Below are 15,237 nucleotides of genomic sequence, written 5' to 3'. Positions count from 1 at the left end.
AAATTAAACAAAAATGTCAAAGGTCCCAGTGTTCTAATGACTTGAATTAATGGAGTAAACCAAGAGAAATAACAGTACATCGAACTAGTCTATAAAGAGAAACATGCCACAGAATCATTTTCATATATAAATATATATAGATAAATGCAGAGCTTCTAAACACTGTCAGCTGATTCAGAGCTTTGGATGGCTATCCAGATTCAACTCAATCAAACACGTCTCAGTACTGTTGACAGATTCAACTCCAACAGTCCTGAATACGATTTCAATGTGAGAAACTGAGACTCTTTCTTGAGGACCAGAGCCTCAAGAAAGAGAACTAAACATTATATCAAGTTCAAAAGCTCCAGTATCAAACAATTAAGAAGAAAATATAATACTTTCTTTCGAATTATAGAGGTTCTAAACCTGCAAAACTGTACATTCTCATCTTGTATGGAACAAGATGAACAAAGAACAATAAAGAACAAGTGAAAAGAATGTACAAATGATTCAAACAGATAAGAATGAGAAAGAATTCCTATATCATCTTTCCTATTGACACAAGAATAAAGTAATCGATAAATTTAACCCATCTGCTGATCAACGGTTTGGTTACTCCACTTTCTGAGCTTCTGTCATACAAGTGAGAGAACTGCTATCTGCCTCCACTAAAACTCGTCTTTTTGATGCAGATCTCTCCACTAAAACTTTTCGGTATAGACTCACGAGTGGAGACTGGTCTGAAATGGCAAGCACTTCTTGGAGACAGCTTCACTTTCTCTAAAGCGCGGAATTGGAGTTCAGAAGGATAGTCTCTCACACAGCCAATTCGAGGGCCAGCTCCAGAAGTCCATTTGAGAGAGAGATGCTTCCCCAACTGATACGAATTCTGACCTTTATGTGAATTGATCCTTTTTAGAATAGATTCCTTGGGAATAGCCTCTTCTTTCTTTTCATCATCTTCCTCATCCGACAAGTCCTGGTTGGAAACCATCTGATTGGGTTCAGAGGCAAATGAACCTTCAGCTGGTACATACTCTTCTAACAAGGATTTTGATCCTAAGACATTGGCAGCTTGATCCTCAAATTCGAATCTCTCAGACGAATCACCCTTACCGGGTATAAAAAGATTGGTTAATGTCCTTTGAAGACTAACAAATGGCATTGGTTTAGGAGATTCTGATGCGGTGGTGGCAGCAGCATCCATCTCGTCTCTTGAATTAGTTTCGCCTGAACTCCTCTGATGCTCAGCATTCCTCTGCTCTGTCTTCAAGCAATCCTTTTCAGTCAGGTCTTCTTCAGATGAGACACTTCTCAAGACAACACTGCTCTGTTTGCTAAGAGATTCTTCCTCGTCTTGAATCTCGTCTTCCATTGGGTCCATCTGTTTATACATGAACCATTTTGAATTAGAACTCGTTTTTTTAATTTGTGTAGGGAGGCAATTCAACAGCAATAGAAAACGATGATTGTACCTTGACATCAGTGAGGTCCACGTTGTTCCCCTTGAGGAATGAGATGAAGTCCTGAAAGTTTTCTGGCGTAGGCCGATAGTGGCCACTGTGAGGCCAGACTGCCTGTAGACAATTGCAGAAGGAACTTTATTAAGTCATCGCCAAAAGTCATTACTCAAACTAATTAAGTTAACATGGAATGAAGGTCTAAGATGTAATTAGAACCTTGAGAAGTTTCGTCTAATTCATTTTCAAAACAATACCTTTAAGATGCCATTTTCAACAACTATTCTCCCAGCTGCAGATGTGGCTCCACCGGCCAAAAAGCTGGAATGCTGAAACGTGCCTTTCTTCTTCCGGCCAACATAGAGGGTCCTAGATGTGCTGAGGACAAAAATCCATTTTGCACCCTGAGGTTTGGTGGTGTCAAGGAGCTCCCCAGATTGCTTGCATAGGAGCTTGCCATCCTCCACTACAACCTCATAAGCCTTCCGCTCCATCTGTTAGAGCCAGCAGGAACAAAAAACAAAGTCATAAATAACATACTTCTCAAGAACCTAGAGAAAATTTGGAATCGAATAGAAAAGGTGTGATTTAAAACAATAGGGTGATAATCGTAAGGGTCTTACCGGACCAAGATACTTGATGCATTGCTGCTGAAGTTTTGACCTTGGACATTTTTCAATAAGATTAACTTCCTTGCCTTCTCCTATGTCCAACCTGCATTTACAGAGAGACAAGCTTAGGATCAGAATTTGAAATTAAACATTTAAATGTAGACTGCAAAATACATTTTCAATAAAATCTCTTAAAAAGTTTACCAGTAGAAAAATGGTTCTTTGCTTGGAGATTGAAGCCACTTGACATAGTATAACTGAAGATTATGTCCATAACGATGCCGTGGATCAATCTGTTAATAGACAGGAAGAAAACATCTGAATCAGTAACAGCCAAGAACGGATGGGACAAGAAGAAAACCATCAAGATTAATTTAATTTACTTACCGCTTCAAGCCAATGCTGCAGAGCAAGTTTTTGCGCACTACCGTTTTTTGACAAGCCTTTTCCAACCTGGAAGATGAATTAAGGAAAACAACATTTTAACTACGGATAGAACTTAAATATGAAATCGACAGAAACACTCAATCTGTCTCAAACTCACCTTAGCAGCTCTAGTTCTTGCTCTTGACCAGCGGGAGATAGCAGTTTCATGTTTCTCAATGTCAAAAAAAGAGATAGAACTTCGCTTCAGTTCTGCAAAATCTAACAGCTTCCACCTGCAATTATTTAATTTTGCATTAGAAGGAAGTAAAACTGATAAAGTTTCAAAAAGATCAGGGAGGAAAAAAGAAACAGACAGAAATGCGCAAACGTTAAAGAAAAGTGTACCAGCTCTGCTCAACGAGAACTGCACAATCTGCAAGCTTTCTTCTTGTTCGAAAGCTTTTGTATACTTTCTGCAACTTTATCGCCGCTTCATGTTTTGGGTTGCTTGGATCCAAAATGGGCAATTGGGCAGTTTTCTCTGTTGAATCATCCGACCTTGGGGATTGCTCATCCATCTCTCTGTGCTGAACGGCACTAGAATTGGTGAGTATGGCCCCTTCTTTCGTTGAAAGAGATTCATCCGAGGCTATCTTTTCAGTTTCTGTTGTTTTGAAATTAACTGATTCTTCTGTCACCGTATTCCCAGAAGTTTTTGATTGTAATATGGCAGGTTCCGAGTCCCTGCTCTTAAAGCTGATGGGTCGGACCCGAGTTTGCACTTCATCATCCAGAAAGCTAATCGATTTCAAAACAACAGATTCAAAACCGTTCTCTAAATCGTTAAAAGCAGCAAATGGGCATGAAAAGGAAATCCCCATGCGACTTCAAAAGCAATTTTAAACAGCTTATGTGATCTGGATTCCTGTTAAGACAAACAATCACTTATAAGAGGAATGTGACAAAAAGAGATCAAATTAAATGCAATATAACCCACAGTATCCCAACTACTAGCAATTAGAGATGTTGCCAATGAAGCAAAATAAATAGATGAATCCAGAGTACCCATCTGGTCTATATAGGTATATATAGGTGTATCTATGAATAAAACAAGACAAACTAGACATAGCACAAATGAGCTGTAGCTCTAGAAATAACGAGGTAAAAAAAAAAAAAAGATCGAATGCCAGAAAATGGACCCATCAGAAGAAGCAAAGATCTGCAATCCCAATGGCACAATAAAAACGAAATTTATGAAAGAAATTGAAAAAGAAATGCAGTTCCATTACCCATGGCATGAAACTTAACACACCCACATCCTTTGAATTAGACTGAATAGCAGTTTTCCAGAATATGAACGATTTAATCGAACATCTCAGACAACCCCATCAACAAAATAACACAAATTCATGATACCTAATGCTATAAACAACATATAAAACAGCCCATTACATTAGATGTCATTTGCCACTTAAGAATCACATTATATTTAAGAAGCAAAGCATGGCCTGGGTGAACGGCCAAATCTTTGAATTTAAGCGACGAAAAAAGTTCAATCAGATAAATCCTTCAGTGGATCAACCCTAGAATGAAGCGGCAAAAATATCTACAGAAGCCATTGGCAATGTTTCGAGTATTCAATCAGATAAAAGGACGAATAGAGGGAAATGCAGGAAACTCATTAGACTCATTCATTCAACATAGTGAGCAAGTAAAACAATAGCAGATACCATCTTTCTTCGTTAAGATAGCAGAGATCACAAACAAACCCAGAAAAAAAACTCGTGTTTACCTAAATGTCGAAGCCAGGCCCTTGGAAAGGCAAAGAATTGAGGAGGGAGGAGGGATAGGAAGAGAGAGAAACTGATGGGTATGAGTGGGTGGAGAATCCGAATTGGATGGAGGTTTGGGCAATGAATGTAGAGTTACTTCTCAAAGATGAGAGCTTTCTGTGCTTAAAGCGATGCCCCATGACCCTGCTTTGCTTTGGTTTATATAGACAATTACTAGAGACCAAGGCGCAGACAGAGAGAGACAGAGAGAGATCGATGTGGCACAGAGAGAGAGGGAGAGAGCGAAGTGGTCTTCTAGCACGAGGTTGGACTTTCGGTAAATGAAAGCCCTCGACCTTTTTCTCACTCAATTCTTGGAAATTTTTATTTTTTATTAACATTTTTATTAATGAATCATATAACAAAAAGGAATAAGCTAAATACTACAAAGTTTTTGTGTATGGTGAGATTAGACTCTTTTTTAACTCTTGTCGCTTCCAAAAGTTAGACTCCATGAATTTATAATCGTCAATAAAAAACACTACTTGATTCAGTTGTGATTCAGATGTACGATAATATTAATGTTATTTATTAAAATTTAATAATAATATTATTAATTTTTTTATTTTTATATTTTATTAATAAAAATAAATAATTAAACAAGACACAAGAGACTCATAAAATTTATACACAAAATTCTAAATTTGCCAACGTAATCACTTACTACTAGGATACCCAATAAAAGCCCAAATGATAAGAAAAAGAAGATAAAAGCTTGACTTTGATTAATTTCCCAAATGTGGGGGTATGAAGGGAAAAGACAAACAAATTATGCAACGGAAAATGAGTGTCTTTTTCAAGTGAATTTGTGAGTGTATTTTTGTTCACACTTTTAATGGGGTGAATGTAACCCTCATCAATTTTGAGGGACAATCAATTTTTTTTTTAACTTAATTTGAGCTTCTTTCTCGTTCTCTTTTCTCTCTTTTATCATTTTTCCTTTCTCTCCCCTTCTTTTTTCTTCTTCTCTAATAAGTCTCTCACCGTCTTTCTCTTATCGTTGCGTCTTGTCTCTCGTGCGCCAATCATTCTTACATTCTCGCCACCTCGTTGACTACCATGAAGAAAGAGAATGTAGTGGAGATTGACGAGGGTGCAGCAACAAATGACGGGAGAAAAGCTATTGCGTAGAAGAAGAGAAAGAGAAGACGAGGGAATAGAGAAGTTTTGAATTAGTTTTAATCCAAAACTAATTGGGGTTTTGTTCACCCCCGTTAACGCGGGGGAGGGGTGAACAAAACGGCACTCTGAATTTGTAAGAAAGTTCTCTTCCGCTGGCTATTGAATTGACCCCTTCTTCATACGTATGAATTGCTTCCTTATCGCCATCCCTTATGTCAGCAACCCACGGCCTCTCCTCTCCAAGTAACCGTTCCCCTAACTTAACTTGCAAGCTTTCCTACTCGCTGGGATGTCCCATGCCATGACGTCACCACGTTTATTGACTCAGTTTTTTTTTTTTTTTTTTCTTTCTTCTAATACTGTTTATGGACTGAGTTACTCACCATGTTACATAGACCGAGACCAAAATCAGTCCTGATGGATATATTTTTGAATTTATGAAATTAAGTGAATCTAATTAAATTTAAAAATTTGGATAGTGTCTTGATTTCTAAAAATTTATAGACTACTCCAAAATATTGGTCAAATTCATATTTTTTTTTTCTTGTATTTTGATTTTTTTTATGATAATCTAAATTTTTTATTGTCTCAATTTCACTACTAAATCTGTATTTTCGAGTTAATTTAATACTTGTACTTTGATATTTTTTTTCGTATGATAATTTAAATTTTTAGTTATTTCGATTACATTTATGTACCGATATTTTTTAGTCAATTTAATCTATATACTTTAACGTATAAAAAAAATTAAATTGATTTATTTTACTTTATTTTTTATATATATATTAAAATAAAAAAATTAAATTAATTCAAAAATATTGGTTCACTGATGTAATCACAATAACAAAATTTAAGTTATCACATGAAAAAAAGTTAAATTAAATTAAATTACTCAAAAATACAAGTGTAAGAGTGTAATTGAAATAATAAAAAATTTAAATAATTACAAAAAAAACGTAAAATTACATGGTCAAATATATGGATTTGTCCCGAAAAGTTTAGTTTAAAACATGTAGATGCCAAAATATTAAGATTTTATAAAACATGAATAGCACAGCACAAAACATATTAATAGATAATAAATTATATATATAACTAATAACATTAATTGGACTCAGTAATTCTGGGCAAGAAAAGACTTGATTAAAGTAATTTTGGACTCAGTCACATGAATTGGTTTAAGTAATTTACAAAGTTAGTCTATTCTTTAAGCACTCTTGACACGGTATAGAAAGACATATAGTAACTTCTTTGTTATAAATCAAATTTAAATATTAAATTTTATTTAATTACCAAACACCCTTCCCTAAGTTATCTCAACAAGCAAATTAGGAGAAATTACCATACAACCAAAGCATGCAATTAAGTGATTTAAAAGATATATATCCAAACAAATACAAAATTTATAATTTACACAATTAACATTTGGAACAATATTTACATTAATTTTTTTATATATAATTCCATATTTCATTTTTTCTAGAAAAATCAAATCAAACACAATAGAACCCAAAGACATGTTAATTTACTTGAGGTCTTGAATAAGCAAGTCAAGAGTCTTAAAGAAGATGTCGTCGTGCAGGACACCTTCAGTATTTGTGCAGGAGATTTTTTTTTTCCTTTTTAGAAGATTAAATCTTTAAAATTGAATCTAACATAAACATTTACTTATATTTGTTGACTTAAACATCAAAAAATTTATGTAAAATAACTCTTTACATGCCTTTTAATAGAGTTTCAATTTTGCAATGTACTACCTCTCTTCAAGGACCTTCACTCGTATAAGGACACAAAGATCACCCCTCTCCCCAAAAAAAAGCAAAATCTTTTCATTCTCGCGAGGCATAATAGAGTGGTAAAAGGACAAATTGAAAACTTATTTGAAGGGTTCTAGTGTCAATTCGATTTTTAGGAGAAATAGAAGACTTGTTTTTGGATAAAGATCTTGAGAGTGGTATCAGTGGTGTCAAGGTCTACCACCCTGATCACTCTGACACATTTCGTAATTTACCTCTTCAATATATATAGCTCTAAAAATAAGGTGACTAAAGACGTTAATAATAAAACATAATTCAAAACAAAAAAACCCTTCTCGTTTAGGTGTGCATAAAATGGATCACCTCTTACAAAGAGAGAGAGCGAGCGAGGGATTGTTTATTTGACGGGTCGGTGAATATAATTGAATTAATTAACAATTTAATTTTTGACTTATAAATTGAATTGAATACTAATTAATGGAAAGTGAAATGGGGCAGGTCCTAGTACGTAATTGGAACTTGACTGCATGCATTTGGTCTGGAGTGACCCAGACCCAGACCCAGACCCGCTGGTTGACCTGGAACTCCCTTTAATAATTAATTAATTAGGGTTTCTTAATTTGAAGAGTTATTAATTGACTGCAGCGCAACACAAGAAATTAGGGTCATATGTGTAGGACTGAAACACACTAATTATATATGTTTAATTAATTGCATCTTGAATTTAATAAGCTCGTCGTGCATGTACACACTAACTATACATATATATATAATATGCAGTATATTATCTGTCAAATAAATAAATATTATTAAGTAAGTGTATGCATACGTATGAATGTTTCATTTCTTGTGTCACAACCCAACTATCCCTATTTTAATTAATTGCCTCTTGAATTTAATAAGCTCCTGCATGTACATACTAACTATACATATATATATATATGCAGTATATTATCTGTCCAATAAATAAATATTATTAAGTAAGTGTATGCATACGTATGAATGTTTAATTTCTTGTTTTCTTCTCCTTTTACATATTAAATAACACAAAACAAACAAATGTACACAATCAATTTTAATTATTTTTTTTTAAAAAAAAATCAATCACTCAAACAAATTAATTACACTCTATAGTTATTTTTTTTTATTGTTTTCAAAAATTATACTTAACTGAAAATATAACAGAATAAAAACTAGTTGGATTAAAACTTAAAAAAAAAATAATTTTCACCGACACCACAGTAAAATTATAATTTTACTTCACAAAATTATATTACTTAGATATTTAAAAATAATATTTAATATAACACTCTTATATTATTATATTATATTATATATTTAATTAATATAAAAATATCACACTAAATATGATTAAGGAGATTTAAAAAATGTTAAATCGTGTGATGCCAGAAAGCGGCGGGCAGCCAAATCACAACCTCGGGAGTGGCTTCTGTAGTGTTCCCTATATATCTATTCCTATATCTTACTGTTACCTATCAACTTTGGTCTACCAAATCTAAATAGCAATTGTGGACAAATTGTACAATGCCCTTGAATGTTCTTACAATTGCAATAACGTCCCCTTTTGGAGCTAAATAACACCAGCACCCTCCATCCACCAAAATTGCATCCCCCCTTTAGGGTCTATGAATGAATACAGTAATGTTGGCCAATATATGAGTAATTTTATAGCACTGCTGCTTAAGCTAGTAGATAATTTTCATAAATTGAGGGGGTGGTTTTGCAAAAGTGTAAGATCATATTATTATATATTTATATAGAAGGAAAGGAGGTTTCGTATTTTACTATTATTATAATTATTATAATATATTTAAAGCGAAAAAAATCAGACATGACACCCTCAAATACAACTGTCCGTGCAGATCCCCAGGCAGCCTCAACTCAACGGATAGCTACTCTCAAACTCCCTTCCACGTGTTGTCTTCTCAATCAGCCACGTTTCCACGTTCCGCCAAATATTCACGCCTTTCCCTTGCCCCCATCCTTTCCCTGCAATTAATTAATTAATTAATAGGACTACATTGTTATTAATTAATTACAGAAGTTGTGGTATGATTTGAATTATTATAAGTTTTGTCGTTAATATATATTTAATATATGTTTTATTTTTAGTATTTAAATACTTTTATTATTTCATTATGAATTTATTGAATTTTAAAATATTTTATTAATAATTAAAAAGTGTTGGAGTGTAATAAAATAAAAATTTAACTTTCAAATAATTTTATTAATTAATACAAAATACATTGTGCTTTGAATTATTTAATCAATTAATAGAATTATTTAAATATTAAAAATAAAATTTAATAAATAATTTTATCTATTTAAAGTTTATTTATTTCTATTTAATTATTATACTAAAATTAATTTTAAAAAATATATTAAAAATTAAATATATGAATTCATTAATAAAATCTTATAAATAAGAATAACAATAATCCCTAAAATAATAGTTTGGACTTTGGATTGAATTTTCCGATCGAAACTAAGTAGGGGGCCGCAAGGCAGCAGCAGCAGCTGTACGCCACTTCCAGTACGGAGAGAGGAGGGAATATTAAATTCACCAGTCAGTTGTCACAGCTGGGCAGTGTCCGTTTGGTTTGTAATTTTTTAATGCGTAGAACTTCCAACAAAACGCGGTTACGCTCACACAAGTCAGCTGCACCGACGTCCAATTAACGAAGCGTTCGAGATCGATCACCACCGTTGCAGGGGTTGGATGGACGGTGGGTGATGTAAGTTACAGAGCTGCCTTAGTGGGCCCCGTCGGTGACGTACTGTTTGGTTGGTATCTAAACTGGTTGGTTGGTTGGTTCACGCGCAGGCGCGTGGGAATATTAGCTTGTGGAGCAAGCTCTTGAGTTTCAAAATGTCAACGCACTCGAGGACGTTAGAACGTTTCAAGCAATTTCAATTCAATTTCAAAATTATGAAATGGTCAACCAAATATCTTTTCTTTTATAAATAAATAAATATATATTCAAAATTACATTATAAATAAGCTTGTACCCCAAGTAACATCACCAGTCAATCTCTTACCTTTGCCTCTCATTTTCTTATTTTGTTTATTGATTGCGTCATCGCTATGATTAGTAGACGCGTATTCTCTAATTTTTTTTTTAATTTTTAAATTTAATTAAGTATCAAAAAGTCCTTTTAGGTTTGGAGCTTACGATATCCACAGTGCAATTTTGTGGTACCCTAATATTTCTTAGATGCAGTACTTTGGGAGTTGGAAAATTTTTCAATAATTGTATTTTTGCTCAAATGTTTTAAAATATTCTTTTTTTTACCCCCTTAATGTAAATACTTCAAAAATAAAGTTTAGATAGAGAATAAGAGTTTCAGCACAAAACATGATGTAGATTGAACCTAAATTTATGGTATAATTATTTTAAGTCAATTTTTTTTATTTTTCAACTATAGAAATGTTTTCCAATGCGAGCACACGATGGTGGGGGTAGAGCCCATGCCCTCTTTCTGATTTTACTTTTATCGGGTAAATGTTATTTTACCCGACATGAATAACATAATAATTTTAATAAAATAAAATCCGTAACTTTAGATAAAAATTTTATAACTTGAAAAGTTATAACAAATTTATAACTTATTTGAGCGTTTTATGGTATATAACAATATCCTTAAATTGAAAATAAATAGCAAAAATTAGGTAATAACAACTATAATATTAAAATTTCACTATCTTTTTGTCTTTATTATGTTTGAATATGTCAATATAAGATATAAATATTTAAGTGAGAATTAGAACAAATTTATATTCAATTCAAATAGATGGTATATCGTGCTTCCATATTTCTAAGTATCACTATGTGACATATGGGAGTTCCACCACATAGGTTACATTACACAAGTAAATAATTACAAATGAACTCACCATTGTCACCAATTAGAACATGACTATTGTTGATGAAATTGTCACTAAATGCAATTATTCATAAATAATGGTTGAAATTGCAATAGAAATGAAAAATATGATATGAATCTTCACATAAAGATTATGTATGTCCCAATATGCAGATATGAAAGGGATGATGGCTATTCACACGGATTTTGTTATATTTGACTGTTTGGATTTCCATGCCCTATCTTGATTTGCATGCCATATTGTTGCTTAAACCTTTACTTGTCTTGGAAAGTGAAATGAAGTTCCAATAATTTTTTTTTGAAAATTTTTATATTTTTTGAGGATTTTCTTCATTTTTTATTTTTTTTCTTTATTTGACTTGAACACGCACCTCATTTGGCATGTGCTTTGTACATGCCTAATTCTTTTTTGCCAGTCGCTTCTTTGCCACCACCGACTCTATTATTTATTTTTTTTCTCTTTTTGTTTTACTTATTCTTTCTTCAAATTGTCAAATTTAGAGCCGTACCAAACTCATTTTTCCAACAATTGGCCAATTTTTTTACGACTCAAAAACTAATCCGAACCCTTTTATTTTTGCATCGAAATCCCAATGGAAAGGGCCCTTTGCATCTTTCTGCCTCATTTTCTAGAATACACATAACCCCAAATCAACCTAGAAAGAATCCCATGAATACAAAAACTGGTTGAAATTTCGACAAAGTACCGAGTTTCCAGCCAAGTCCAGAACTCCCTTAATTCTACACTAAGCTCCTTTAAGCTAATCCCAAATGAACCCTTTTGAACCAAAAACCCCATAACCAGAATTCTCAGAATCTACCCCAAACTTACTGAATTAAGCCTCAAAAACTCAAATATGTGCCTCAAACCCTTGGCCAAACACTTCAATTTATAGGGAGAATAGGGGCTTCTCCACTGATCAAAGGCCATATATATTGACCATAGAGTTATCATTGGGCCTCCTCTAAGGGTTCTACTGGTGCCACCGTGGCTGGAAATGACCATATGCACCTGCCAATCCTTGGCAATTTTCTTTTCTGTAAATTACATTTCAGTCCCACTTTTATCACACTTAGGTTCAATATTTCCTTATTACATTTTGACCCCCCAAAAGTAGAAAAATATTTTTTAACCCCTCTAAAATATTTATTTATAGCACTGGCCCCTAAAGATGATATCAAAATTTATTTGCAACTAGCCCCCTTTTCCGTTAGGATAAATCTTCAAAATTTTATTTATTTTAATAATATTCTTGAAAATTTTCAATATTTCATGCACATACGTACATATATATTTTTCTAGATTTTTTATTTTATTCCCAAACATATATTTACATATTTATTAATTTATTTTCAAAAAATATATATGCATACATATATTTCCTTGACAAAATTATTTCCAAAAAATTCTAATTAAATTCTTGAAATTCATAATTTTTCCCATTATATTTATTCCCAATTTATACATATCTTCATAAATTTATGACGTGTTCTCTTTATCATTTTTAGACCATTTTTTGTTTTCAGTTTTTTAAAACACTAAAAATGTGTTCTCGTTGTTATTTTCAAAAACGCATTTTCAAAAACAACAAAAAATTTTGTAAAGAAAATAAAAAACAACAAAAAATCGTTTTGGCTGTTTTCAGCCAAAACACGGCAAAAATTGAAAACTCGAAAAACACAAGCGTTTTCCTTCTCACGCACTTCCTCTCCATTCTCTCTTCCAATCTCCACTTGCTCTTTTCCAACAAGAGAACCAGATCTTCCATCGCCACTGCCATCACCACCATTGCCATTGCCCTCCACCACCATCACCGCCACTGCCCTCCAAGCCTAGATCCACCACCACCACCGCCATTGCCATCACCCCCATCGCCTTTACCTTCTGCCATTTCTTTTCTGTGATTACGTATGTCTTCCACACTATTTCTTCTATTTTGTAAAATGATTTTGAATAAATTTTTTCTGTTGCTATTTATGGTGAGCAATCTAAATTTTAAAATTAATGTCAAAATTTTATTTGTAGGTAAAAATAATTTTATTATGAAATTATTAGTTGAATCAAATTAAAAATAATTTTAAAAAGTATTTTGTAATTTTAATACATTATTATATATGATTAAATCATTGATTATTCTTGGTATTATATTTTAAATTTATTAAATTAAATTTATAATTTATTAATAAATATTTACAATTTACTTTGAATCAAATTTATTGAATAAAATATCATAAAATAATTTTTCTCAAAATCTCAAAGTGAATGCATTTTTAGTTTTCAGTTTTGAGAAACATTTTTTCAGAATGACAAATAGAATACATTTTCAATAATCTCAACATAAATACCTAAAACATAAAATAAAAAATAAATTCAAAACTCAAAACTCAAAATTAAAACACGGAGAGAACACCACCTTAATTTTCTTATTATTTCAAAATTATTAAAATTTTGGAGTATTACAAATCCAACCCCTTGTTTTAAAGGTTAGCTTAGATTTTTGGGGCAACTCGTTGAAATCTAGTCAATGAGAAATCCCTTTTGATCACCACGGGTCAACAAATTTTATTAGTAGCAATTTTCCAAATCATAAATAAAGAATTGAAATCTAATGGTTTAAGAAGAGAAATAGGTTGAAAATCAAAATCTAAGAGCTCTTAGTTGGGGTATTACAATGTTAATATAATACCCCAAGAGTTTAGAGAAGAGAATAAGTAAAAAAGGAAACAATATTAACTAGATACCTTTTGCGCTGAATATAGGCAAATAATTCTCGAATTAAGTATGCTTGAATTGGGAAAGCTCATGGATGTAATCCCTTAGGAAATTCGCGTAGGCCCATCAAGAGTAAGTTGTTTCGATTCTTTCTATTATTAGATGCGAGATGTTAATTATAGGTGGTATCAGAATCGACTCGGGGCGTGTATTGGGACCGTGTACTAGCCCAAGGCTGGGGATACTGGACAGGGAAAAGCTGGGACCAGTTGTAAGGTCGTATAAGAAGAACGTCATGTGCTCAAAAAGAGATAATATAATATCCCAAGAGCTCAGAGAAATGAAACAATACCAGGTAGATACTTTTTGAGTTGAATGTATGTAAATGACTTTTAGGTTAAATGTATTTGAGTTGGGGAAGCTCAGAGATAAATAACTCTCTAAAAAATTTACGTAAATTCATCAAAATAAGTTATTTCAATCCTTCCTATAACTGAAGGGATATTACAATCAACCCCCTAGTCCACCTCAAAAATCGCACTATATCCGTCGCAAGTCAAATTATCCCTAGAACCAACCTAAACCACTTTTAGTAACATCAAATTGTAAGGGTTTGACTGTTCATACCTTTTCAAAAATCACGCAGAGAGTAAGTTCTTGCATCGAATGGTATATACTTAGTATAAACGTTTACAAAATTAAAAATATCTCATACCATTTTTCATTTATTTTGAATACCTATTTACCAATTTGTACAATTATAAAAAAAATATAGTCCGTAATATCTATCCAAAATCCCACCTTATTTACATCAATTCTCAATCAACAGACCTTTCTTAAAACAGTTCCTAACCAATAAATCCCTAATTCAGAATCAACAAAATAATCAACCAAATCCCTCAATCAAACAACCTTACATTAAATCCCCAAATCAAATAACCCTACATGAAATCCTTGAATCAAACAACCCCTAATCGAGAAACCCAAATTGAAGTCTTAATTCAAACATTCAAAAATCGCATCCAATCTTAAATCAAAGAATCCTAAATCACATCAAAAGCTAAATCAAAACCCTAGATGAAACAATCTCAAATCAAGAAATCCCAATTGCAAACCCTAGATCAAATAACCAAATGGTAAACCTTAAATCAGAATTTTGTATAAATATAGCAAAGAGGTGGAAAGATAACTAACTATAAAGATGATGAGAAGGAGAGGGACTTGGGCTAAAAGGATGCTGTAATCGACCTCGAGCCCACGATTGTCGTTGGTCGGTGATAGAGAATCAGTGAACAAGAGTAAGTGACATAGACATATAGAGAGTGAGTGAGAGTATGTGAGATAGACAACGACCTCATCTAAAAATTCGCTAGCAAGGGGAAGTTTGTAGCTTCGATCATTAATTGTTTGTAGTTCGCCAGCAAGCTAGGGGAAAGCTTCAACAATCACACACTGTCTAGGTTACTAGTGAGTTCTTTCAAAGCCAAT

The 15,237-nt window shown here is 32.8% G+C and overlaps 1 protein-coding gene across 1 annotated transcript; it reads right to left on the bottom strand.

Moving 5' to 3' along the window:
- Nucleotides 1-360: 360 nt before the first annotated feature.
- Nucleotides 361-4,451, bottom strand: LOC127811055 (IQ domain-containing protein IQM2). Its single transcript, XM_052350771.1, has 9 exons — nucleotides 4,212-4,451; nucleotides 2,825-3,344; nucleotides 2,598-2,712; nucleotides 2,441-2,506; nucleotides 2,258-2,346; nucleotides 2,066-2,156; nucleotides 1,700-1,936; nucleotides 1,458-1,559; nucleotides 361-1,366 (listed from the first exon to the last, which is right to left on the bottom strand). The coding sequence occupies exons 2-9, from the start codon at nucleotides 3,298-3,300 to the stop codon at nucleotides 638-640; spliced, it is 1,905 nt and encodes a 634-aa protein (XP_052206731.1). The 5' UTR covers nucleotides 3,301-3,344; nucleotides 4,212-4,451; the 3' UTR covers nucleotides 361-637.
- Between the last annotated feature and the right edge of the window lie 10,786 nt (nucleotides 4,452-15,237).

Source organism: Diospyros lotus, chromosome 1, assembly GCF_014633365.1.
Source record: "Diospyros lotus cultivar Yz01 chromosome 1, ASM1463336v1, whole genome shotgun sequence".
Lineage (NCBI taxonomy): Eukaryota > Viridiplantae > Streptophyta > Magnoliopsida > Ericales > Ebenaceae > Diospyros > Diospyros lotus.
Note: the sequence above shows the minus strand (reverse complement) of the source record. Positions and strands in the feature narration are given on the sequence as shown.

Bases quoted from the DNA above. Each gene is read 5' to 3' on its own strand.
- LOC127811055 (XM_052350771.1), bottom strand. From the start codon at position 3,300: ATGGGGATTTCCTTTTCATGCCCATTTGCTGCTTTTAACGATTTAGAG. The intron at 1,937-2,065 runs GTAAGACCCTTA...TGGCTCTAACAG, and splicing joins GCATCAAGTATCTTGGTCCG to ATGGAGCGGAAGGCTTATGA. The intron at 1,560-1,699 runs GTATTGTTTTGA...AATTGTCTACAG, and splicing joins TTGAAAATGGCATCTTAAAG to GCAGTCTGGCCTCACAGTGG.